Raw genomic sequence first — 26386 nt, 5'->3', positions numbered from 1 at the left:
GCCTGAGACCTCATCCTTGCATGCCTGATGCTCCCTTTATAGCTCTTTCCTACTGCCTCCTGGCCTGTGCTGCCCCCTTAATTCAATTCTTATGAAGAGAGAATTTGGAAGGCGCCAGATAAATTTCCATGAATTGCTTGACCACAAAATAAATTAGTGCTGAGTGGCCACATTAAGCTTGCTTTTGGATCAGGCCAATTATGGTGAACCTCGGCTGGGATGAGGAGGGAGAAACCTCTCTCCCTCAAGGTCTGCCCAAGAGAGGTAGATCTTCCTCTTTCCACCAAAGCTCAAGAAAGCTCCTACACTTTGTTTCTAGCACCGCCGGGAACACCACCTCGTAGGCTGGGGGTCAGCGTGCAGCTATCCACCCCAGGAGATGAGAGACAGAGCATCTCCGGCAGCATCTCCCTCACTTGCTCTGCAGCACGCTACTGCTGACACTGTGTCGGGTTTGATACAAACTCGCCTCCTCTCCTTGGCCTTTCCTGGGACATTCTTTACCCACTGGAAACAGAGATCCACACAGAGGGCTTGGGAAGAAAAGGCCCCCTTTGCACATACATCCATCATTAACTCCAACATGTTTTAAAACTCTGATACAGCTGAACTTTCTCTCTTACAAACTTCTTCTGAACCCCCTAAGGGGAAAAAAATTAAAACGCTGGGCAATTTGAGCAGCTACGTGAAACCTACTTCTGCTCAGAAAGAGCCCATCACACCAGAAGTAAACACAACCACTCCGGGGGATCGCTGCGGCTTTTACCACTCTCCGGAGACAGCGACGCTTCTCAGGCTTGGCAGGCTCCAAAGGGATGCTTTGCAGCTGTGCGCAATTACACGCCGGAGCCAATGTGCCTCATACAGAAACAAGGTGTCCTGGCACGCTGGTGTCCAGATACGATGTGTGCCACTGCCCTGGAAGCCAGACATGATTGCAGAGCACGCAGCAGGCAAGCAAGCACCTTCTTCATTGGGCCCCGGGAGCCGGGGCATAGTCATCCCTCCTCGCCCAAAGGAGCTCGGTCGGAATTAGGGTCGGGCAGGCGCAGCGGGGGGACAGCCCTTCCCAGCAGAGCCACAGCCCTGCGCGCTGGCGTGAGAGACCACCGGAGACCTGGAACCGCAACAGAGCTCAGGAACCAGCGCCGTTACAAAAGCGGCAGCAGCAAGCATCGGAGGAGCGCACCGCTGGGCTTTTTATCTCCAAGCAGGTATCTTCAGTCCTATTTACAGGAAAGGCACAGGATGCCAAGAGGCTGTCTCAGTACGAAGAAGGGCACAGAGAAGAACCAGCTGAAGGCACGAGCCACTGCCACCCAAACCCCCTTATACTCTGTGTTTGTGTTTGCTTACGAGTGCACCCTCACCCCAAGGAGAGCTCGGTCTCCTTCAGAGCCGTAAAGCATCTAATTTTAAAACCAGCAGACTAGCACAAAGTGTACAATAGGCTCCTATTTGGCCTGCACAAGACAGAGTATTTTTTGATAAATACTGTTGCCTAAGAGTGAACTTTGTTGTCATGCTCCCACCCCCACCATGATACAGTCTTTGGCCATATAAAGTTATGCATGGTACTTGGGAAAAGCCCTCTTCGTTATCTTCCCTATGAAGCAACAGCCACCCACTACCTCTGTAATTGGGAATCGCTTTCTAGAATAAAAAAAATCGAAAACAAACTCCCAAAAGCATATCCTCAAAATACCTACATTAATTTGTCACCGAAATCTAGCTTCCTATACTTTCAGGCATACAGCTTAAAGGGTCTGTAAACCTGGATAAACAGAAACAACTGTACTCCTCCCAAGCACAGTCCCTCCAGAGAGCATCACCATCAGAGAGCAGGAGGCGAGAGGAAAAAGGGTGCAGAAAGCACCTACTGCACAAAAAGGCCCCAAACCCGAACAACAAAAAAAAAAACCAACACAACACCAAACCAACCCTGCATGCGTATCTGATAATATATTTCAGTTTAATTGACCTAAGAAGTCATATAATCAGACGAGCAGTTAGAAGAGAAGGGATGGCAGAGAGGAGGCCCACCTTGGATAGCCCAGCTCTCTGAATTTTATCGGTGTGGGGAACAGCCCTGAGAGCAAGATTTGGACAATACTTGATCTTATGATGGCTGAACAGCATTAAGCTTGGCACAAAGAGCGATCCAGCTGGAAACAAATGGTTCCTTTCAAGCAGCCTGACATGTGCTTGCTTTGAAGCTGTGGTAATTAGATACGTTGCAATAATGAGGGATCTATTCCAATGTCTATGGCAGCAAAGAAAGCCAGCGACTTTGTTTAAAACAGCAGAGATCACCAAGCTGTGGGCATCTCAAGAGGACTAGAAGGATCAAATAGTAAGGCTCATTTTCTTAAAAACAACAACAAAAAAACCCACACAACCGCACCTGAATCCATAGCAGACTTTCAGAGCGAACACAGGAGCAGTGCAGGCATCATAGATCCGATAGGCAAGGACAAAAGATGAACGTGCTTGCTAAGATTAAGCTTTTGCAAGACTAACTAGTTCAACTGGAAAAAGTTGACAGCTTGAAGGCATACAGACCTCTTCTGAGACCTGGAATTAGGAGCAGATACTCCAGATTGTACTGGAAGTAAGTGTACTGGCTATACGACAGGAGCCTTTTATAGTTTAGACTTGAAGGACCTCGAGAACTAAAATGCAAATCAGAAGACAGAAGGTTGCAACCAGGATGAGAGACACGATTGGTAACTGGAAAACTTGCTTTAATATTACATCACACAAAACCAGTTGTTGCAGATGGAGCAGGAAAGTACTCCACAAGAAACACCAGTAAAAAAACCCAAGAAGCCTGGAGTTTTACCTAACTTGATACAGCAACTGTATAATCAACGTGTTCATGTGCCCTCAGTCTCTGAAAAGAAATGAAAAGGATACCCGCGCCCTTGACTCTCAATAGCAATACATAAGCATTTGGAAGTTAAAAAAAGCAGTTATTTCCTCACACTTTAAAAGCCTTAAATACCTGACAGTGGTTCATAAGTATTTCAAGTTGCCCATATGCTAGCACTTAAGAGGTCCTGAACAGTTAGAAAACAGCCGTGTTTTCCTTCTTTTTTTTTTTTTTCCTCCTATTTACTGCAATACTTGGCTGGAAAGCAAGAAGGCAAGTCCAGCAAGCCAAAAGGCAGTACCTGATAAGCACGTGGTAAGAATTTCAGAACACGCGGCTCAGACAGGAGTTCGACCTGCGAGAAACAGCATGGGCACACACGAAACAGGAAAAAAGGTGAAGGGCTGGGGCGGGGCGGGGGGGGGGCTGTCCTTCAGCAACAGGAATTTGGATCTGCTGCTGGGATGTTACAACACGTCAGCCTATGGTTTTAGGATTTCAAAATCTAGCATGATATCTGCTATTATTTTTAATTAGAATTTAAAAAAAAAAATCTTATTAAGCAATTTTAGTGTCACTGACAAGAGCGAGGAGTTTCTGAACGGATTCCCAGCGTGCTTGGGAAATCACAGAAGACAGAAATAAGGACACTGCAAGGGACTTATCTGGAGGCCCTGACGCACGGCAGCCATGGCTGGAGATAGGTGCTGCAGGGACAGGAGGGGGACGGACAGGCTGTGCGAGAGCGCGAGCAGTGCGCTAGGGTCTTCCCTCTCCTTTCACCCCCATGCAGACACAGCAAGAAGCACATGCGACAGCGAGAAACAGTTCTCTAAAAATCCTATCAAGCACTTATTTCATTGACGAGACGCTATTTTCCCCAGCAGTGGGACCCTGAACCCAAAACTTTGAGAGGCTCCAATACTGAAAACTCACCGCATCCACCAGTGACCTACATCGAGCCTCTCCCCTCCTGCTTCACCTTCCTTCTTGAGCTCTCCGTCCTGCCCTACTTTAATAGAGATTACTTCAGCTAAACCGCGTAATAGTTTTACTGAGAGGACTCAGCTAGGACTGAAAATTAGAAACATCTAGCTGGAAAAGGGGAATAAATAGCCAAACTAACGATTTCCACGGCCAACATCAGCTGCGAGGCGATAGTACGCTATGCTGTCCCAGGCTCATGTATCTCAGATGCCCATCATGCAACCGCGGCAAAGAATGAAAGCGAGTCAGGGACTAGCATAATGGTGTGTTTCTCTCCACAGCAGGCAGCAAAATAGTAAGGAAAAAAAAAATCACAGCCATTTATCCCTAGATGTAAAAACTAGGAATAAGGAAAGCAATTTTACTCAAAGTAGGGAAGGAGCTCTTCAAGAGGAGAGGCCAGTTTTCCCTACATTTGTCTTCCAAAGAGATTTGCCTACAGGATTTCATCTCTTCTAACACAACGGAGGCTTTTTGCCGCCTTCCTCCCCAAGTAAACCGGACATCTATCACGCTCAGGCCGGAGGAGCGGCAGATCCCGGGGGATCTGCTGAGATCTTCCCAGCTCCATCCCTCTCTCCAGGCGCCTGGGAGAGTGGGGGAGCTGCACCACCCCCGCCGCTCGCAGGGAGCACGCACACACGCATTACTACAAGGCTACAACCGAGCGAGCAGGACCCACCTACTACTCGGCGCAGAGACTGAAAACAAGCCGGGTTTGATAAACTAAGGCTGCCATCGGTTTGGCAGAGGAGGAAGGCTAGACCGTGCCTTTATTTTTATTCAAACCAGGGCTCTTCAGAGAATACTTTGCACAGAGAAATACCGCATTCCTATAAAGGTTACGCTCAAAACATGGGCAGGCGACCTCCACGAGTCAAAATGCAGGTTTATCTTGCACGGTGTAAGATAAAGGAAATTTTGCGAGCCTTTACGCCTACTGACATTTCATTAGGTGGTTTCAAAGGCTGCGTTTTGCTGAAGATGCAACTGCGGGTAGCGGAATGAATCCGATCCAGACATCGATTCCTTCCACGAAGCCGCGGCAGGGCTTGACGCGACCACTGCTGCCTGTCCTTTACTAAAGGATGGTTTCCCCACAAATAGGAAAGCGGGTTTTCTAGAAATACTGCATAATGAGTCATCGACTGCAGGCAGTTAAACGCCAGGCACCTTCTGAGCAAGGACAAAAATAACAGCGGAACAAAAATAGCCATTCACTGGGGGGGAGGGGACCCGCTGGGAGGATTCATTCTCAAAACTTCCCCCAGGTGCCCTCTCCCACCATTCACCGCAGGTCCCCTCCCCGCCCGGCTGCCGCGGGTGGCGGGGCGGCCCGGGGGCCGGCGGGCAGCGCTGCCCCCCTACACACACACCCACACGCACCCCCACGCACCCCCCCTCCGCCGCCGCCCCCTCCCGCTCCGCTCCCCCCGCCGCTCACCCGTCTCCAGGGCCTGGTTGTACTTCTCCAGGGCGGCCGGCAGCTCCTGGCGCTCCCGCAGCGCGTCGCCCTCGGCGCGGAGCCGCCGCGCCCGGCTCTCGGGGCCGAACCACTTGTGCAGCAGGTTGCCCAGCACCACGTTGACCCGCGGGCGGGCGGCGGCGGGCGACGGCGGCGAGGCGGCGGCGGCGGGGCCGGTCTCGGCGGGGCGGCGCGGGCGGTGGCAGCGGCCGCAGTCGCCGGGCTCGGCGCAGCGGCGGCAGTGGGTGTGCCCGCAGTGCAGGGTCACCGGCTCGCACAGCAGCCGCCGGCAGAGCGGGCAGGCGAAGAGCTCGGGCGGGCGGCAGCACGCCGGGTCGCCCAGCCCCTCGCCCTCCGCCCCGCCGCCGAGTCCGCCGCTCCTCCAGGGCGGCAGGCGCAGCTCCTTGTCGCGGATGCTGAGGGCGAAGCTCTCGGCCAGCTCCCGCAGCTCCTCGGGCCGCAGCCGCGCCAGCCGCGCCGCCGCGCCGTAGGCGTCCAGCGCCTCGGCCATGCGGCCGGCCCGGGCCAGCGCGTCGGCGCGGCGGAGGCACAGGCCCCGCTCGGGCTGCGGCAGCCCCGCCAGCTCCGAGCCGTAGATCTCGGCCGCCAGCTCGAAGTTGCCGCCGCGGAAGGCCTCCTCCGCCACCTGCAGCATCTCGGCGCAGGGCCCCCCCCGCCGCCGCGGTAGCGGCCCCGGCCCCGGCCCCGGCGGCGGGGGGCAGCGCGCAGGGCCCCGGGCCCAGCTCCATGCCCGCGCGGCGCCGCCGGCCCCGGGCCGCTCTACTCCATGCCGGGCCCGCGGCGCTGCCGACTCCGGCTCCTTCCTGGGAGGGGACGGCGACGGAAGGGAGGGAGGGGGCGGGTCACATCGCTGCAGCAGGGGGGCGGCTCCCGGGCGGGGAGGACGGCGGAGGGGCGGGGGGGAGACGGGGGGCGGCCCGCACCGCCCCCGCGGGCCCGGCTCCCGGCTTATGTAAGGGGCGGCCGGTTGTGTAAGCCGCCTCCGGCCGCCCTCCCCCGGGGCGGCGGGGCCGGGGCAGCGCTCTCCCCCTCCCGCCCTTCCTCCCGCCCGCCGCCAGGTGCCGGTGCCGCACGTGCCCGCCCGCCGCCGCGCCGCCCCGCCCGCACGTGCGCCCGGCCCGCCGCCGGCGGCGGCTCCCTGCGGGAGCGGGGGGGGGGGGGCGGTTCCGCTGTGCGGCTCCTGCGGGGCTCAGCCCCTTCCTTCCCGTTTCCTGGTGCCCGGCCGCAGCCGCTGCCTCGCCGGGGCTCCCCGCCCCGCCCCGCGCCTCCCGCCGGGCGCGGCTGCGGTGCCGCCGCCGCCGGGACCCCCCGGCGCCGCCCGGCTGCCGGGCGCGGCCCCTCCGCGTCGGGCGGGAGCCCCGCGCGGGGGTCGGGGCCTGCGATCGGTTATCGTGCGGCCGTGTTCCCCGGTCCGCGAGAGAGCGAGCACGTGCTCTCTCTTAGCTAAATTTGAAAAAAAAAAAAAATTCCCCAACCCCACAAGTCTCGGAGAAAATCCTTTTCTGTAAAGCGGCAGCCTTGCCAGCTCAGCTTGGGATCTGCGAGTCGTGCTGAGCGCTGGCTTGTGCATCGGCAGCAACAATAAAGATAATGCAGCTGGAAGTTAGTTAATCACGCGTGAGTCAGAAAGGAATCCCAACTCGCTCTGCAGGAATAACAGGAGTAAAAAAAAAAAAAAAAAAAAAATAGGCAGCGTTTATTTTAGGCACAGCTGTAAACAAACCGTTCGGAGGAGTGGAGAGCCTGTCAGCCGAGCCAGGAGGTACCCGTGGGTTCTGGGATTGCAGCTGGACAGCGGAGGGTAGTCTGGTTTTTGCCTCTCTCCTGCTAGGCCTTAAGCCCCCAAGCGACGGCCTCTTAGCCCATTAGGAAAATCTCATTCCTTAATTATTGTACCAATTAGTCTTTATAGTATGAAATTGTACCAACTTTCTTAATGGTATGAAATTGTATTAACTTTCTTAAGGTATATATAGTTTACATCATACACTGCATAGCCATGCTGAAGTAAGCATCAAATAAATGTTCATGGTGAAGTAAGCGTGGCAAAGGACTCCAGCTCGTGGCAAGGAGAGCCAGGACAGCCCCCACCCGGAACACAAGGGCTTTTGTTCCTCAGAATCTTAAAGCCATCCACGAAGGATAAAGGATGCCCCTGGACTACCGCAGTAATGCCAACGTTCCAGCCCCTCCGACATCTCTGTGAAACGCTCCCTTTATCTGGCGTCAGAGATCAGAAACGGTAGCAAGACCGACTCCAGGGATGTCTAGATCAATAAAGAAGCAGGTGGATGATGGCGGTGGAACTATAGGTGCTTTGCAAAACAGTGTGTGTGCCTTAAGTTGTTCCACCACTTACCCATTTTGCACTATTAACGTTTCTAATAATGGTTCTTTGAGCAATGCTCACCGGTCCCACACTTGCACCACCCTCCTTGGCCCAAGGTTTCTACCCAGAAGCCAACCTCAGCATCCCGTCACTTTTTCATCATTCTTGAAATTTTCACTTGGAATTATGATGGGATTGAATCCTGTTGCCATTTTATCAAAGTCAGCTGGGGACATGATCCATCACATAGAGGACAGGAGTGGTGTGACTAGTTCTGCTCTGCCGTACCAAGGACAAGCCACGGGATCTTGGACGGACGATGAAAACGCGGGCTCACTGCTTGAGCCGCCCCCCAGCGCTATTCTCTGGTTCCTGGGATGCTGACAAGGAGCGGCAGCGTTTTTGCTGATTGCTCCCGGCCCGCTCCCCCGGCCATGGGGTGCTTTGGCGGGGAAGTCCCCAGCAGCCCTCCTTGCTTGCCTGCGGAAGGAGGGAGCAGGCCAGTCTGTCCTTCCACGCCGCTTCTCCCCACGTGTCCCGGGATTGCTGCGTGAGGGCCCTTCACCTCCAGCCGTCCCTTCTGACGGGGGGGCACCGGCGCGGGTGGCGGTACTGAACGCGGCCAGCCAGCCCCTCCGCTTGCTGCTGCGCTTGCGTCGTGCCGTGCCGGCATGCCGGGAGGGCTGCGGTCCTTTCCTCATCAACGCTTAGCAGGTGCTTCTAGAAGAACCTACCGCTAAGTGAGGCTACTACTTTATTTAGCAACACGATCAATAGCCTCTTGGCATGCAGCCTCTATTTTTTTCAAGACATCTAGTTGCAAGGGAACAAAATTACCTCGCTGCTGTTCAAACTGACTCAGCGTGCCATCTTTTTCCTTCCTCCCAGGTTCAGAGCTGCTTTCCACCAGCATCTGAGCACACGTCTGTCACTCTTCTCCTCGGTGCCTGTTTTGGGGCCTATGTTTTTTCGCAGGTCGTCTTGCTCCAGAACACGGTTCATTTGTACGTCTGGCCATGGCATTACCCTGCACTTGTATCCGCCGTTTCCCTACCTGAGCAACAAAGCCACTTTGATACAGCTCCCTTTTGCAACATCAGTAAGAATTCCCTGAGCCCGAGCGTTAATACCTTGCAGGAAAGAACGATAGCCTAAGAAACAGGGGGAAAGAAACGAAAGTAAAATTATTAATGATCTGTACTTACGAAGCTCATGTTTCTCACTGAAGTTATCATCCGTGTGCCCAGGTTATTCATCCAAGGTCAGCGAACGTGACATAGGAGACTCCTGCCAAGAAGCTCCGGTGGAACAGGTGCCCCATGACGTGGTCGTGTGGTTTATGGCTTCTTGTTGGACGAACTCCGAGCGACTGATTGCGACAGCCGCAAAGCAGAATGGATTTTTCATAAAGGATCTGAAAGCTGACTGAAACACCAAAGTTGATTTATAATTTTTATTAGAAGAAAAGCTGTAGCTACTGTGTAGGATTGAAATGTTGGCTACCGCAGGAGATGAAGGACCTCCTCTTGTACTCACCAAAACCACGGCAAAACTTCTGCTGCCTTCATCACCTTGGGAAAAAAAAGAAAAAAAAAATCACCCCAAATGAGCCACTATGTGGCAGGTTGTTAGAGGTGCTCCCTGTTAGCAGTATTATTTTCCTGTTAATGGTATGCTTCCACTTAGGAGCGGCCTCATCACGCTCTCCCAAGTAACGTGCCGAAGTCCATCCGCTTTCCAAGGGGAGAATTACAGGTGCTTACTCCACTGAGTCACTGTTACACACTTCAAAGTTGACACGAGGTTTCCTTTAAGTTTGTACCCTAATTTTCAACTTCTTCCCGAGGCTCGGCTTTCCCAGGGTTCTCCCCAGGCTAGAATTTTACTTTAAGTTTGAAGGGGAAAGGAGGAGATGAAGCAACTTTGAAAGGACAGCATTTACGTATTTGGAGGGCATTTTTTGATTCCTCTAACACTTTTCTATTCCAAGGTAGTTTGAAGTGTTAAATTCCAGTTAGTTTTGATGATCTTGTAGAGGAAATCTGTCTTTTATTGTTTCGGGACAAGTTAATTAGGATATAATCGGTGCACTGGCACACACACACGTACCACGCTAAAATGTTACTGAAGTTGTAAAGTCAGTAAAGTCACAAAAAATTAGTATACAACGTAATTAAGGCTGTGTATACTTATTTAATGTCTCCTTTGTGCTTTAGCCTGATGCGATTTTAATTAATCACATACTATTTTCCCTACAGGATGCATGCCACAGGAAGGAAGATACTCAGTTAATGGGCATCCAAAGAGTAATGTTCTCCCCGGTCACTGTGCAGTCCCCTGCACCTTTTGATTTGTAGTAGTCATGCCTTGCTGCAGTAGCAGGATTATAAATTTCCCCATGTGCTTTTCTATAAAATTCAGCGTACAGCATCGGAATATTTCACAAATATGCACACATTTACATTTTCAACAAGAGCATGAGTCAAAAGGAATAATAGTACACCCTTTAACAGCTGGGAAGTTGAGGTACAGGTGAACGAAGTCCAGAGTGACCACTAACTTGCGGCACTAGATTTAGTGGATGAAATTTCAGAATATGATTTTTCAGATAAGCAGCTTATTTCAGAAGTACAGCTTCCTTTGGTTGAGCTGCAACTGGACGGAGGTGCTGAGACTTGGGTCCGAGTTTGGGCCTCAGCTTGAGCACTCTGCAAACAAGAGCTATACAATTAGCCACCCCCCTCCCAAGGCGTGATGTAAATACCTTACACTTTGGCACAAAGAAAACCCACGGCAGAGTGCAGAATGCAGTCCTTCCAGCCAGCACTCTACTGTTTTTCTCCTTCATGAATCACTGCCTCACTTATTACAAGCTTTCCAGCTTTCAAAAGGTCACTGTGTGATTATTACTGCTAAAGTCTTGCCATCTTAATGAATCTGCCGCAGCTGAAATAGCAGAAATACGAATATTTTTTTTTTTTTTTAAGAAAGCCTTTTTTCAGAAGTATCATTTTTATAAGGAAGTTGCAGGGTAGTGCCAGTGATGAAAAAGGTGCTAGCTAAAATGTATTGATGTTAAACATAACGAAGATTGTTTTTTCCTCCAGATGATGTGTAATACCTTAATCCAGCAGCTGTGAATCGCAGGAGCTGAGACTGTTTCTGGAGGTTCTCATGCTTCCTTGCAACGTCCCAGACAGGGAGACACATCTTGTCTTTTCCGCATGACACACGTGTATCGTGTACAAAAGATATTATTCTTAACTGCATCCTGCATGGGCTGACTGGAAGATTAAACAGCTTAATAATTGTCCAACAAATCATTAACACATCCTATGATGCAAAAGGAGCCAATTAAAGTGTACTACTGGATTCTCTTCCAATAGCTGCTGCGCGGAGCAAGCGGCTCCTCACTCCGAGATAAGCACTGTTAAGAAAATCCCCTTTCCTAGCTATTACATCAATCAGTCTTTATAGTATGAAACTGTATTAACTTTGTTAATATATGTATTAGTTCACATTATACACTGTAATGTAATGAGGCAGTGAAATTTTACTGAAGACTGGTATTGTTCACGCTTAAGTAAAACAAACTAAAGGACAGCCCAGCCCTGGAAATAAGGACTTTGCTTCTTGGAAGCTTAGAGCTGTCCACGAAGGATAAAGGATACCCCGGGACAACCAAGATACTGCCAGCACCCTACCCCCTCTAACACGTTTTTGAAACCCTCCCAGCGTTGTCTAGCCTCCTAGATAAGTAACTCTACCAAGACGGACTCCAGGGACGTCTGGATCAATAGACACGCAGCAAGAATGCTGCAAAAATATTGTTGCTTTGCAAAATTTTACTATGATTAGCAATCGGTAGTGTGGGTGTTAGTGATTAGTCAAATTGTGTTGTACCCGAACGTTTGAAGGCTATAAGAACCCTGTGTGAAACCACATTCAGGGTGCCCCAATTTGGCTGGGACACCTCATGCACATGAATATATATTTACTCTTCTAATTCTCTACCTTGCGTCCGAGCCTCTCTCCTCGGTCGGCATGAGCCAGTTGCGAATTTGCCTGACAGCACCTCTTTCCTAATCGGACGGTTACAGGGAGGGTGACGCCAGCAGTAGCACCCGGTGGGACGGGAGGTGGCTGCTGTCCTGGGACACGCAGCTGTGGACGTGGTTAGCTCATCCGAAGGAGGTGTCTTTCCACATCAGTTGCTTTGCTATTTCCTAGCATAGAGTCGGGGAATTTTTCAGTCTTATTCAGTAAGCATCAGCTTAGATTTTCAGACTATCACAAATATTTTCCATTGTGCTGGTTCACACGTCTGGAGAAATAGCAGGACCTGTGTTTCTCTCTGTTGCTGGCTCCATTAGGGCTTTTGGCAGACACAGGGATGGAGTGCGACATCCTCTTGTTGGGCGCTGATCTCCATCCACCTCTGGATACCCGGGGTCAGTTTGCCCACTGAGCAGGAGGGGGTTCTGCAAGCAAATCTGTGGTGAAACTGGGTCCAGTTACACCTGTGTTGCAATCCCCGTTTGAACTGTGGCTTAGCAAAGCCCCACTTGCACTCCTCCAGACCGCTGCACATGCTTAAGTGCAGCAGCACCTGGACCAGGCTGAAAGCTAATGGCCCAAGCATTTACCCCACCTGGGTGGAAAGTGCTGTCGCCCAGGCTCATGTCACACCAGGGCGTCCTGAAGTTCAGTGACACACACCATGGCAAGGGACCTTTCTGGCATCTGGCATTGAGCTAATTTTAAAAAGCAGGATAGCTTGCTGCAGTCGGTGGCATCCCAAATCCCTCCTGGTGCCAGCTGCCCGCATGGGTGGTTGTCCAGCCGGATGGCGGGCACAGCAAGTGGCATCTCCGTGGGGACAGGAGACATCTATTGGTGTCCGGGGGCCTCTCCCATTTCTGGAGTGCTGCACAAACATTCTTCAGGGAGATGGGTCGCCTTGGAAATGCAGACAGGGATCAGCATTTCTCAAGGTATGCTCTCTCCCGGTCCTGCTAAGACATCATTATCTTCTCAGATGTTTTATCCCACTTTTGTCATGCTTGACTTCTGCGTACATATAATCTTACATATCTTTTCACGTGGTATTTTTTTACTGAGAGACATCTTGTTTTCCAACTACTGCTATTAGCTGAAAAAGGACCCATTGAAATGGAACACTCTGCCTCGTTTCAGAAGGGATTCCCTTATAGTTTTACAACGTTGATGTGACACTGCACGCCAGCAAGTCTTCTCTGAGACTGTGCTCTGGAACAGATTTTCTAGGAGCCCGGAGAAGGACATTCTGGTGTTGTGCTCGAGCATCCTATCTATGGTCACGACTTCCCACGGTTTGTGTGCTGAGGCCCAGGTACTACCCTCATTAATAGCAGCATGGGGGCTTTCGTTTTGGGAGTGCTGCCTGGGATTCACCAAAGGCAAAGCTAGACCTCAAGGGCGAATTTCTTTCCCCACTTTAAAATTCTTGGTCGGTTGCAATCCAGCATGAGAAAGGCAAATAACATCAATCAGATGCATGCATGAGAAACTGTTTTGCCTGCAAGAAACTTTCTTGTCCTGTTTTGATTGCTTCTTTACTGTGAGTCAGCCTATGACACATTTTCCTGAAACTCCCAGACATTATGCTTACAAAATTAAATGTGGGTCAGATGTGAAAAACATTATGAAGAGCTGACAGTGTTAAGGCAGAAAAGAGATCACGTTCCTACAGGTGGAGAGCAGTGCAATGTCTTGTTTCCCCTGGAAGCTACTGATTGCTGCCTTCATGACCCCACTCAAGGAATACTCTGGGAGTCCATGCTGTAGCAATCCAATTTTATTTGTGAAGTGATTCCTGGTAAGGTGTTCAGCATGGGCCTCTCACAGAGCACCTGTCACCTTGAACCTCATTGCTATCATCAGCTCAAGCATTAGAAACCTCCTGATGACATCCCTGGCCCTAAAAGTCTTGCAGCCTACAAAATACATAGGCAGGCTGGAAGACAAAAATTGGAGAGAACACGGCAAAATAATAATACAACTGTTGTTCTTTGCCAGTCAAGAGCAGACAGGACAAGGCAAGTTTCCACCTCCTAAACAATGAGGGTTTGTCCTTTTTTTTTTTTTTTGCGGAGGCAAGTATTGGAAGGAGGGTGCAGTGGTTTTTCATATTTTGATTAAATGCTGGTTTTGGGTCGCCATAGCAGAGCAGACTGCTTCAGCGGAAAGGTCAGCCACCCTGTTCTGCAGCGTGCGGCCAAGGGGATGAATTTCATCAGCCTGTCCAAATCAGGGCATCTCTATTTCTGAGTCAGAGCCTTCGGTTTTTCTGCTCAGCGTGCCGTGCTGTGGAAACATGTGCTCAGGGAAGATCACTGGATGGTCACTGGGGGACTTGAGAGGGAGCTGGCTCCAAACATCTCAGCTGAGAAGGCAAGCTGCATGTTTGCTGCCCCAGGAATGCAAATCCGTGTGCCAGGACTCTCCTGCAGCGGGAAGAGGCGGTGGATGCCAAGCCAAGATGAAAAGTGAGGTTACGTGGCGGGGGTCAGCAGGGATGATGGTGTCACCCAGCCAGGAGGTGTGGTTGTACACATCTCCCCGCGCTCAGCCACCAGGACCCAAGCAGGACCACCTGCCTCCATCACCGGGGATTGGGGAGGGCGGCAGCACCATGGCTACCTTCCCCACCACAGAAATGGCCTTCACCAAGGGAGCATGCATTACCTCAGAAACCAAAAAGCCAGGCAAGCAGGGCTGAACAAAGCTATGAAGGAGACTGAGGGAGGCTTCTGCTTGCACAGAAGAGGTGAGGTGGTAAGAGGACCTAAAGGAAGAATAAGGGAGTAAGGAACAGGAAGGGCAGGAGGCTTGAACAACTGGTTAGTGAATGGGCACAGTCAGAAAAGAGACCAGAGATGTAGAGCAGCCGTTTCGGTCATATGAGAACAGCATGACTGAGACCAGGAAAATAACATGGGAGTGTGATCAGATATGAGATCTCATCTGGAAAACACAGTGCAGGCAGGAATAGAAATATTTAGACAAAGCCTGAACATTAGGGCCAAACCTTAGGAAACAAAGATTACAGGTCTGAGTTACAAGTACAGCAATATGGATGGTTGTGATGAAGTGTGAAAAGATCTAGCCTTTTGGCCATGGCTAGCTACCTACCAGGGCATGTCAGGAGGATGCATCGTGACTTACTTTAGCTGCGGGGAGAAAGAAGATAATAGGTAAAGCTGTATTTGGGGCTGACATTGCTCAGAGGGGCACTGGAGAGGAAAGGTCTGAGGGACAGCATCCTTCTGCCCCAGGACAGAAAAGATTAGGACCTGAAAGAAAAGGGAATCAGGAGGCAACAGTCACAAAGCTTCCATGGATGACAGGATGTAACAGCAAAACACATTGTGCAGGGGATGAAAACAGACTGGGGGGGCCTAAAGTAGAATTAGAGGAAAATAAAAGTCAGTGGCTCTGGGTAGCACATTGACGGCGTTTGGAGGTGAAGGGGCAGGCAGGCAGGAAGGGCAGAGCTCTGCAGAGCGGGGCTGGCCCGTCTGTTGTGTGACGGCTGCGAGAAGTCACGTTTTCCACGTAGGGTGGTGAGAAGCTGAGGGGAAGAACGAGGTAAAGGGTAAGAGAAGGCAGGAGGTGAGAGGCTGCAGTCGCTGGGGAAGGAGAGGTTGAAGATGGCAAGTACTTCTAAGTTTCCACAGCAGCAGTGCCATGGGGGCATGAACCACAACAGGCTTTTCCAAATGGCTGGGATGTCTTCTCAAATGTCTTTCTGCTTTGAAGAAATGAGCAAGATTTTGAATGGAGAGGATTTTGAGGAAAAAAAAACATAAATCAGCCACAGGACCACAAAGGTGGAAGAATGGAAGAAGAGGAGGAAAAGGTAAAATGCTTGCTTTGTTGGATTTGGTTTTGTTTTGGTTTGGTTTTGGTTTTTTTTTGTTGTTTTGTTTGTTGTTGTTGTTGTGGTTTTTTTTTAACCTACCTGCACTGGATTCATGCATTAATTACTGAAGAAAAGCAAAATCACTTTAGGGAGTTGGCAGCCAAAGATAAGGTTACATGCCTGTAGGTTGGCTCAGATGCAACAAAGATAAGCCTTTATGCTGCTTTATTCAACATCTTCATCCAGATTCATTGGGTGTTATCCAGCCAAGAACTGATCAATTTTACGATTGATTCAGATTTTAAGGAAGGCAATAGTAAAACTTCAAAGGATTAGATCAGACCCTTTAATGAAACCTCTATTAAAAGGACTGTGCAAGTGAAATATAGGTATCAGCTCTGTCATAAACAAGTGGATGGATATTTTGTGAATCACTCTGTCCGGGAGGTAAAGAGCAGCACTGGAAAGTGGATGCCAATGTAATAATCACCATCTCCCCAGTTAAAACTAATGATTTGGAAAGAAGCAAGACGAGAAGGGAAAAACACTTCTGTGATTAATTCCAATTGCAGTGTGTTAGCTAGTATACAAGCAAGCCTTTCGGAAATTGAAAGAGTACAAAAATAGTGGTAGGGAGTTTGTAGCCATTTTGATTCGAAGTATTTTTTAATGAATGCAGCAGTGATTAAAATGAGTAAAAACACGTTAAGAATCTCTTCCGTCAAGATATTTAGAATGAGATCTTTTAAAGCCATTAAGGTTTCCAGCAAAATTTACTCTGAACAGCTAGCAGGGCCGTGCAGAGCCAGATATGGCTTTCAAATGTGTGTGAAGCTCATACATAAAGCTCATCCTTCTACTCATGCAACCACACAAGTATAAATTTTGTAGTTCCTCAGTCACAGAAACACATGGTACTTACTTTTAAGAGCTATAGGGAGATGTATTTTAAATGGCCATTCCTATAAAGTCCTGATATGGAATAGCCACAGCTGACTGCTAAAGCTGACCATTAGTTTACATGTTACCACATGAATAAGCCCTTTTCCAGCCTACTCTCAAGCAACCTGTGCATGATACATAGTCTACCTTTATTCCCCCTGCATACATATACACATCTATTTTCTGGTTTTATTAAACCAGTAATCAGCAGACTCCACGCCACTCTCGCCTCTTCTAGCAGTCTCTTCTCCCCAGACTGCTTGGCTCAGATCCTCTCTAAACATTATTTAGACAGGGTCTTTCAACTTCCTTATTTTTCTAGGTGGGGCGGCACGCCCAGCCCTTCAATAGAGTCAGCAGATTTCACGTACCATGGAGTCAATGCCAGCTAACCAGGTAGAGTAGCGCAGGCAGGTATCATTGACGACTTACAACTACATTTAAGACTAATTAGTTCCAAGGAGTGCTATACCTTACTAGGCCGTCAACTGGCTCACTTCAGACTGAAATTCAAACTGATTGCTAACAAAAAGACTCTTGGTGTCTGGAAACCTAATCCCTGCATCTCTGGTTTGTCAGGTCAAAGAGAACAAACAACTCTGCTGTTAAGTGTGAATAGAGGCAGGTGCTTTACAGAAAGATACAGACTGCTGCTACACAGCTGCAAAATTAAAGATCTTCTGGATACCGTGCCAGTGCTTTAGATTAACACCACAAGGGAATAAAAGAGCTCCTAACGCCTCTCTCTTTTATTTCAGGCTCAGTCAGCCTGATTTGATTCTTAAAGCAAATTTCTAGAAACAGAGATTGAGAAACAAAGCAGTGCAATTTTTTTTTACATTTATCCCTTTCCATTTCTCTTGAGCCCACATATCATGGGACTGACATACAAAGTCAAAGAAGTTGAAAAGCTGGCAGTGCTTTTGCAGCACATGCCAGGAGCAGAGCCTTATTCCATGGAGGGTTACAGGAGCGGTGACGTACGAGAATATTACGTAGGAAAGGCAGAAACCCCACTGCTACAAGTCAGTCCCAGTTCTTCCCGCCTCTAAAGATTGTTATGGTAAGGTGTGGGATCCTCCACCGGCACCATCTATGCCACAACAGACATCGCATCTAATCTCTGGTTGTAGCGAACTGAAGCATCCCAGGTTTCAACAAACGAAGCTTGAAGAAAGTTTAGACTAGAAATAAACAATAAATATTTAACTGCGATGACAATGGAAGGTAATTACCTGTGAAGGTAATTAAAACTAAGACATTTTACTACGGGCTGTGATGACTTCTCCATTAATGTGCCTTTGTAAATTCAGGTCAGATTCCTTCCTCCTCCCCTTTCCTAAACGTGCACCCATGGTCAAAATAGAGTCAATTCAGGAGTATGGTTTAATGGCTCTGGGACGCAGAAAGTCAGAAGAGATGGAGTCTTTGTACAACCTATGGACCAGTCTAGGACGCAGATCCTGAACGCAAGTTTTTTCTAGTCTCTCTGCGCTCATTCTGGTTGGAAAGTCTCTCTTGGAGTTGTGTGCCCATGTTTGGGTGAAGTTTCACTCGGGGCTTGCACAGCGGCATTAATATTGCCCTGTCTTCACCAGAAATCCCTGACTATGTGCCTAAATAACAAATGCTAGGCACAGGAGTGGTGACAACGCTTGACTCGCTGCCAGAAGATCTGCGTAAAAGCATTCACAGCAGGGCAGCTTAAGGGTATTCTGATTTGACTTAGAACGCAAACATAATTTTTCTTAATTAACAAAAAATACTCTCTTTGTTTCCAGAGTCTGACCCTGGCCTCCCTCCCAACTCATAAAATGACCAAAAAAACCCCATGATAGGCTAAATAAGCAATAGTGATGGACGCTAACCATTACCCGTTTACAAGGATTTTCTCCATGCACATTTCATTACCTTCACACAAATAGCTTATGGCTTCTGCAGCTGTGAAAGTATTATTAACAAACAGAGCGGTTTGCATTCCCACCACACACTGAGCACCCCAGTTGCTATGTGGGTGTCAAGCTTCAATCAAGGCAATGCATAGCAGCCATCGAACACTTACTGTATATCTCTGGGAGGCCCAGCACACGTACAGTGCTGCTCAGGTGTGCCAGAGGTACTGTCCTCCAGTAAAACTGGGTCCCTAGCAGTGGTGCTCCAGGTTAAAACCTGCCAGTGAGTCAACAGCGTGAGCTGCCCAGAGGAACTTCCTGACAAGTGAAATTGCTGTTTGTGTGTTGCTCAGCACGTCACACCCAGTACATGTTCCTTGGAAAACAGCGTGTGAGCAGGAGATCACATTGCCTGGGTACGAAGGTGCTGGTGGAAAACAAGGTAAGGAGGTCAAGAGTACAGCCAAGCAAGCGTTGCTTTGTTTGTGTCTCAAAGAGGGGATTTTGAGTGCAAGGAATTCTATACAAGGTGCCTTGCTTGCATGCCAAGGGGGTTGGAGAGAGTAATGTTAATCAGGTGGAGAGAAAAGGCTAGCAGCAGATAGGATCACATGAGTGTCCCTTTCTAGCCCATTTCCAGTGAATGGCATTTGGCCAGCATTTCACCTTCTGCATGGGTCACTTTATGGAACTACAACAGGGATATTCCATGAGCTCCTCCTACTCCATATAACTTCTCTTTTCAAGAGAAAAAGGACAGAAAGATAAAGGTAAAAAGTAAGTTGAGGAGAACTATGCTTACTGCCTACCCAGACTATAACAACAGAAAAATGTGGGTTGGAAAGGATCTCTGGAGATCATCTATTCCAGACCCTGCTCAACACAGGGCCAAACTCAAAGTTAGATGAAGGCACTCACTCGAGAGGGTTGCTGTATACAGATGAGTTTCACACACCTCCAAGGATGGTGATTCCTCAGCCACCCTGGGCACCTGCTCTGGCACTGACCCACCCTCGCTGTAAAGAGACTCTTTTCTTATATCCAGAGTTTGCCAAACCTTGTGACCACTGTCTGTCATCCTTGCAGCTCCAAGGATATTCCATCTTTTCTATAGCCAGCCACCCATAAGGTAGTTCAAGAACATAGTGTGTGCAGCTGAGGAACATACCATGTATAAAAGGGATAGGAGGAGGCAAGTTTACACACTATGTGCTCCCCAGCAAATTGGTCCCTACCCTGCGCTGATGCCTGGGATTGTTCTGCCCCAGGTGCTGAACCCTGCACTTTCTGCTGAGCTTCATGAAGTTTCCACTGGCCCAACCCTCAGGTTTTTCAATGCTGCTCTACCATCCAGCATAGCAAACCTTTCCCTGCCCAACATGCAATTTAATGTCATCTACAAAATAGCTGAAGGTGCACTCTGGCTCATCATCTGAGATCAGTAATGAACATATCAAACAATACTGACCTCTTGTATTGACCTTGGGATGCTCTGTTAGCTACGCCGTGCCACCTGGACATTGAGCCATTGATTACGTACCCTTCAGTCCAGCAGTTCAGCCAACTTTTGATCCATCTTCCAGTTCCTTCACCCAGCCTGTGTCTCCTCAGCTTTCAAATGAGAGTCCTGTGGGAGACCATGTCAAAAGTAATTTTAGAAGTAAGATAAACAATATCTGCTGCTGTCCCCTTGTCTGCAGAGAGAAGGCAGCCAGGCTGCCCAGGCGTGATGCACCTGTGGTGAAGCCGTGCTGACTGATCCCAACAGCCACCCGGTCCTTCGTGAGCCTGAAAATGGATTCCCAGGGCATGTGCTGTGCAATCCTTGCTGCCCAAGGGACGGAGAGGAGGCTGACTGCCCTGGAGCTCCCGAGATCCTCATTCATTAGTGTTAGCCTTTTTCCCATCATCAGGGAGGTCTCCATGATTTTCTACTGATGATCGGCAGCAGCCTTGCACTCACAACACCCTCTGCATGAACGTCCTCCAGCCCCAAGCATTTGTGAGAAAACTGTGTGCAGTATATGAAGACTTGTGCAGTGCCTTAATACACATACCATAACAGAACAGAATCACACAGATAAACTCTTCCTGGAATTAAGGTTGAGGTGAATGGATTTCTGTGACGTGGCTTTATTTTGATGCATGCTCTTCACATACTCACCACCAGAGTGAACTAGTGTGACTGTCCCGTAAGAAACGCACTGAGCCCATTTGTGTACATCCTAATCCACACCAACCCCCTTCTCCCCAAAACCAACCTTGAATATCAAGCTTGCAAAGTCACGGTCAAAAGTCCAGTAGCATTAGAGTGGTCTAAACAGGTGTGAATTTACAAAGAGAGATCCTAGGGCTTTATTTGTGCTGGCAAGTGACGGGGCCCAGCAGGAGCTGATCTGCAGAGCCAAGGGCACTGAGGAAGCTACATCCGCACTCGAGGGGTTTCCCTTCAGACTGGCTGTAGCCTGGCCCCGCTCAGGGGAGGACACATCTCAGGTTCAGCTCAGGAGCCCAGTTCTCGTGCCCCAGCAGCAAGGCATGCGAACCACAGAATCAAAGGGGTGGGTCAGCCCTGAGCTTCATTTCAACGGCACGCTCCTGGCCCGCGCTGTAACTTGCACTAGACAGCCTGCGATTTCATAGCCTCACAGCCAGCATTCATACCAGCCGCCCTGGCCTCTAGGGAAATGTGCCTGCTAGTCCTGGCTCCCCAACTTGTCCCCTCACATCTATGCGTTATGCGTGGCTCTCCTCCTCCATGGCTGGGCAGCTTTTCCATGCTTCCTTTTGTCCTTCAGGTCATGTTTAGATGACACTGCCCAGAGCATGACTGAGAAAAAAACCCATCTTTTCTATTCCTGTAGGGTTTCCCAGCCAGTGATTATTTTCCCAAAATGCCTGTGAGGTGAAGGAACATGTGTTAACCTGGCTTATAAGTGGAAATCCGGTATACAGAAAGCCTAAGGAAAAAATACCCATCCATTTTGGCGTGTCAGCTGAGGCACCTAAAACCTGATTTAAAATTGTATTCAGACTACAGCCTTGACTGACTTCAGTAGCAGCTGTGAACAAACAGGGCTTGTGCAAGTCATATCCCAAGACTTGTGGTCAGAGAATGAGGAACCTGTCACCAGCAACCACTTGTGAGAAGTCAGGGTTAGATGATGTAATTAGCACCATGCAAAACTTTTGTGGCAACTGCTGACATTGTAAGATTATCTTTTTTCTTCATGCAGTTCTCCCCTCTCTCAGTACCCACCTTCTGTCTTCTGCAAAAGATAACAAAACAGAACCACCGGCATCTTACTCTTCTTCAAGACCTTGCTCAAAGCTGGAGCACCCATCTCTCCAGTACAATAAATGAGACATGAATTCTGTGAAAAAATAGCATGTGACAATGTAATCAGAATAACTCCTATGCTAAGAAGCGTGGGTGAGAAGGGCAGGGGGAAGCCCCTAATTTTGGCATTTCCCAGCCTTTGGTACCAGTTGTTGCAAACTTGGCACTTCCTGAATGTAAATTTCTAGACATAGGCGAAAAAAAAAAGGCAAAAAGCAAAGCAAGTCCCGTCAGCCCCAGGATCCTTCACAGGTTCTTAGTGCAAGTCTTCTTTCTCTGTCAATCCCTTGGTTCTCCTCTGTCTCCCACCTTACGGGATCTCAGTTCTATTACTCTTCCTTCCCAAGCATCCCTGAAGCATCCAGTCTCCTTATCCATGCCTGTAGCCCAGACTCCCCCGCAATTATCCTCGCCCCTCTAGTCCCCAGTGGCTCACTACTTGGGTCTACCACCTGAGGCTGCAGCAGGCTGTTGCAGTGAGGAGCAGTGATTGATGGAAGAGCCCTCTTCACCATTGCAGGTTGGGACAAGTCATACCCTCTATGAAGAATTTGGCCACCAAGTTCTAGGGCTTTTCCCAGTTTGCGTGGCCTGAACTCTTCAAAGATTTGTCATTTCCCCAGTGGTTTTATCACACAAACAGCAAAAGGCACATTTCAATCAACAGAGTGACTTCACCTTCTCACTGAGTTTTAAGTCCTTCATCCCAGGCAAGAGATCAGTGTAGCACACCAAGATTTTTTTCCCATTGAGGGCACAACACAACCTAAGTAATTTTCCTAACGGGTATTCCCAGAAACGGCATAACCACTTCAGCTCTTAGAAACAGTCAGCAAAATTAGAACTAATCAAAGCCAGAGATTTATAAAGCAAGCATTTAGGAAACCTAATTGCAGCTGGCACTATCAGCTCTACATCGTGTAAAAGACTGCCTCAGCCAAATGCCCTACACTGCTTATAAGCTCCTCCTTGAAGATGCGGTGCTCTAGGATCCAGTCACACTTGCAGAACTCGCCTCAACTAACACAGGTGTTAAACAAAGCAAAACTCAAGCAACCCCACAAAACCCCAGGCTTGCTGACTCTCACCCATGCCTGCCCTCTCAGGTAGAGCAGAGAATACACTAAATCCTTCTGTGCCTTTAGCTCAAGTGAAGTGCTTAGCAGACTCAGTATGTTTCAGAATGATACATTACAAAGAAAGCCCTCAACAGCATGTTAAAGTTTCAGGTGGCTAATGAAAGTATTGCTCGCAGTCTGGAGCATTATGTTGCTGCACCAATTGCAACCACATATACCTCTGATCTTCGTGCGTCAGGGCAAAATGAAAATAATGCATCAAATTAAGCTCTTGACAGTATTCAGTGTAACCTGCGTTAGCCGTAAGCACTGACAGCCTACATGCTAAGTTCACTCTGCATGATTGAACTCAGAGGTTACAATTGCCTTTTAAAGGTATCTGCTGATAGTAGAGCCATTAATATTTTATTCCTGCTCTGTCTCCTACAGGAACTTTTCACCTTCTCTAAACATGTTACAAATATCTTCAATACTCCCAGCCTCACAGGAAAAGTTTTGTTTACAGGGCGCCGTCATCAATAAAACCTATTTGGTATATTGTCCCCCAGCGACTGCTTCTTCATGTCTGATGATGGCAGTTCCCCTCTGCAGAAAGTGCTTGTTATTCTCCCCTGCAGGGGTGGGGAAGAAGAGGTGGATTGAAGCTCCGTGATTCATTTTCAGGAGGCAATACCCGTTTGAGCAGGATCGGCAGAACCTGCAGTGGCGATGCCTTGTAGAGGTCCTGCCGAGCAATGACACCGCGCGGATGTCTGCGTGCACTGTGCCACGCTGACAGTCAAGTCAGTCTGGCCAGTTAGAGATGGGAGCTTGGGATTTGGAGCAGAAGTCTAGTTTCAGCACGCTGCCAAACCTCTCCCTTGGATTAGGAAGGGAGAGGGGCCTGGGATCCCAAAAATTTTAAATGAAGAAGTTACTCCATGATACTCTTTAGCTTCCCTCTTGTTTCTTACTAAGTCACTTCTGTTTGTGTCAGACATCCAACTCCAACATGGACAGGGGGAGGCACCACAAGCTTTCCACTAAGAAAAAACAAAGTCAGGGAATTAAATCCACAGTCCTGGCTCCTTACAAAATTTGACATTTCTTCCATCATCTCCGAATAGGACTAATGTGCGCTAAAGAAGATAAGGAGGCAGGAGATGGCAACAGCTCCCCAGCTATAGCCCATCTCTTGGCATACAAGACTGGGCTGGATGTACACGGCCGTGTGAGATTGGCCCCACCTGCCTCTGCTGATCCTTCTCCTCCAGTCGGATCACCCAGCGCTCGCACACCAGCCCTGCTCCGCCCTGCTCGCAGCCACAGCTCACTGGTCTGAGAGAAGAGATGGGACCTGAAGGATCAGCTGGGACATGAAGTCAAGGCCTCTGCTGCTTTAACAGACAGTGGCATAGCAGCCTAGTATTATTTTGCTTCCTTTATATACACCAAAATGACGACAGAGCCTCAAGGTAGGAAACCTCCAAATTTCCAGCCTCGGCTGGCTCCTGGCCAACTCAGATGGGTTTGTCTTTGTGACTCCATTGTCTTCTGGCTCCCCTCCTTCTCCGCACGTAAGCTTCTCCCACTCCTTCATTTCCCCCAGTAGAGGTTTAGACATCAGTTATACCCCTTCTCCTTTCTTAGGCTAAACAAGTTCTGGTCGCTGCCTGGGAAGTGGACTCTGCGGTCCACTCAAACGCCAGCAGCCCATCTCTGCATCTGTGTTAGATCCCCCAATCACAGCTGATCAGAACTGGAAACGGGGTCAAGGCGAGGCCTCTCCACAGCCTTAGTCACCATATTCATATTTATTGGTCACTACTGGAAATATTTAGCTGGATGCACGCAGAATCGGGTGGTAGCTTTCTCACAGCCATGTTATGCTGCTGGCTTATAGTTCTTCGTTAAAGCCTTCACACTGTCCTTCTGGCCTACCGACAGTCCAATTACATACCTCCCAATGCAAAGTGTTTAAACCTGAATCAGTTCCAACTAGAAGCTGCAGAAGAGAGGCCCCAAAATAATGGAAGTAGGAAAACTCTGCCAATGCTACTTCAGCACAGGAGAGGAGTGCACAAAGCAAATCTACCATGCTGTACTTTAAGCCCCAAATGCATCAGTAAGCAGATTACAATAAAAAAGTATCGCTATCTAACGAAGTGATTTTTCTCTAACTGGCAAGCAATCATATGATAGACCCTTAGATGGAGATAGTAGTAATGTACATAAGTTGTTTTCCATCGGAATGGCATTCCCAATAACCTATTAAGTCAACTCTAAACCCACAAAACCCAATTACAATTTACTGCAGTACCTTGCTGTCACACAGAGATGTATTTAAATGGTGTGCTGAGATTAAAACCTGATTAAAACACTGTTGTTATCACTGGTCAGCTTCCAGAAAAATAAAATTGTGTTTATACTCTCTAGTAGTCAAGAGGAGTAAAGCAACACACTGCCACTGCTTAGAAAGCAAGGAAATAACACCTTTGCTCCATCTTTGCTATGCAGTCCCATAATGCTTGACAGGACAAAGGTCTATCCTACGAGAACCTATCCTGATGACACCAGAGAAGAGCACGTGCGTGCGTGCATGCAACTGAGACACCAACAGGAAACCCACCTACACTACATGCTACACTTGACCTTAGCCAAAAGGCCGAGAACCTAGGTCCTAAAAGCAGCCAAACAAGAGTATACAAAATGGAACAAATGGTGTGGAACTGTGAAAGGGGGTCTGGAAGCCCCTTCCTTGTGCTGCTTCTTTCTTTCTTGCTGCAACTCTGTCCCTAATCCCGTTCCTCTTACACGTTTCTCAATCCATAATTTTAATCATAAATATGCATCGTGATGGGTTTCACAGCAAAGAGCTAGACTGAAAAGATAATGAAAGGAAAACAGATGCTGGCAGATGAAAGAAGCTTGTGAAATGGACAGAGGCATACAAACAAAGGTCCACTTTGGAGTCCTGTTCTCTCCAGAGTCTTTGCCGAGTCTTCTTGCTTGCTGCCTTTTCACAAGTACAAACGGCACAGCATTGCAAAGAACAGTCAGGAACCGAGGAAACTGAGAAAGTGCAAAGAGTTGATTCTTACTCTACAAAATGCTTAAAGGAGAATGAGAGTAAAATAGGTGGATCCAAAGTGAAGCTTTGCAGTATGGCAGATTTCAAGTTTTACTTGCTGTAAAACCTTACTGGAAGCCGTTCAAAACATAAGAACAAAGATGCCCAATACAGAACAGAACAGCAATAATTTTTCCATCAGTGAATTACTGACCAACACATGAAACATCTAAGAACTAGCTGATGCAATCTTGATGTTTCACAGTCACAAGTCATTCGTGATTGATAACAATGCCCTGAATTTTCTCTGTGTTCCTCAAAATTGTGGAGAACATGTTGTATCTCCTATAGCCTCTTCTGCCCTTCTGACAAGAGCGGAATAATGGGTCATACTGTGGTGTATCATCCAAAGACCTCTTGGGACATGGGGAAAAAAACTGAATAAAACAGAAAGGCTGTAAACAGGAGGAAAAAAACATCTACAAGACTGAATGTTCCTACTTCTTG

The 26386-nt window shown here is 48.7% G+C and overlaps 1 protein-coding gene across 1 annotated transcript in view; it reads right to left on the bottom strand.

The window, feature by feature from the left end:
• Positions 1 to 6073, bottom strand: part of LONRF2 (LON peptidase N-terminal domain and ring finger 2) — a gene marked incomplete at its 5' end in the record, with an annotated part of 31550 nt that extends 25477 nt beyond the window's left edge. Inside the window, 2 exon segments of the mRNA XM_082337664.1 lie at positions 5304 to 6012; positions 6014 to 6073. Of these exon segments, the coding sequence (XP_082193790.1) occupies positions 5304 to 6012; positions 6014 to 6073 (769 nt within the window).
• Positions 6074 to 26386: the final 20313 nt, after the last annotated feature.

This window comes from Platalea leucorodia, assembly GCF_965183815.1.
Source record: "Platalea leucorodia genome assembly, chromosome: 2".
Lineage (NCBI taxonomy): Eukaryota > Metazoa > Chordata > Aves > Pelecaniformes > Threskiornithidae > Platalea > Platalea leucorodia.
Note: the sequence above shows the minus strand (reverse complement) of the source record. Positions and strands in the feature narration are given on the sequence as shown.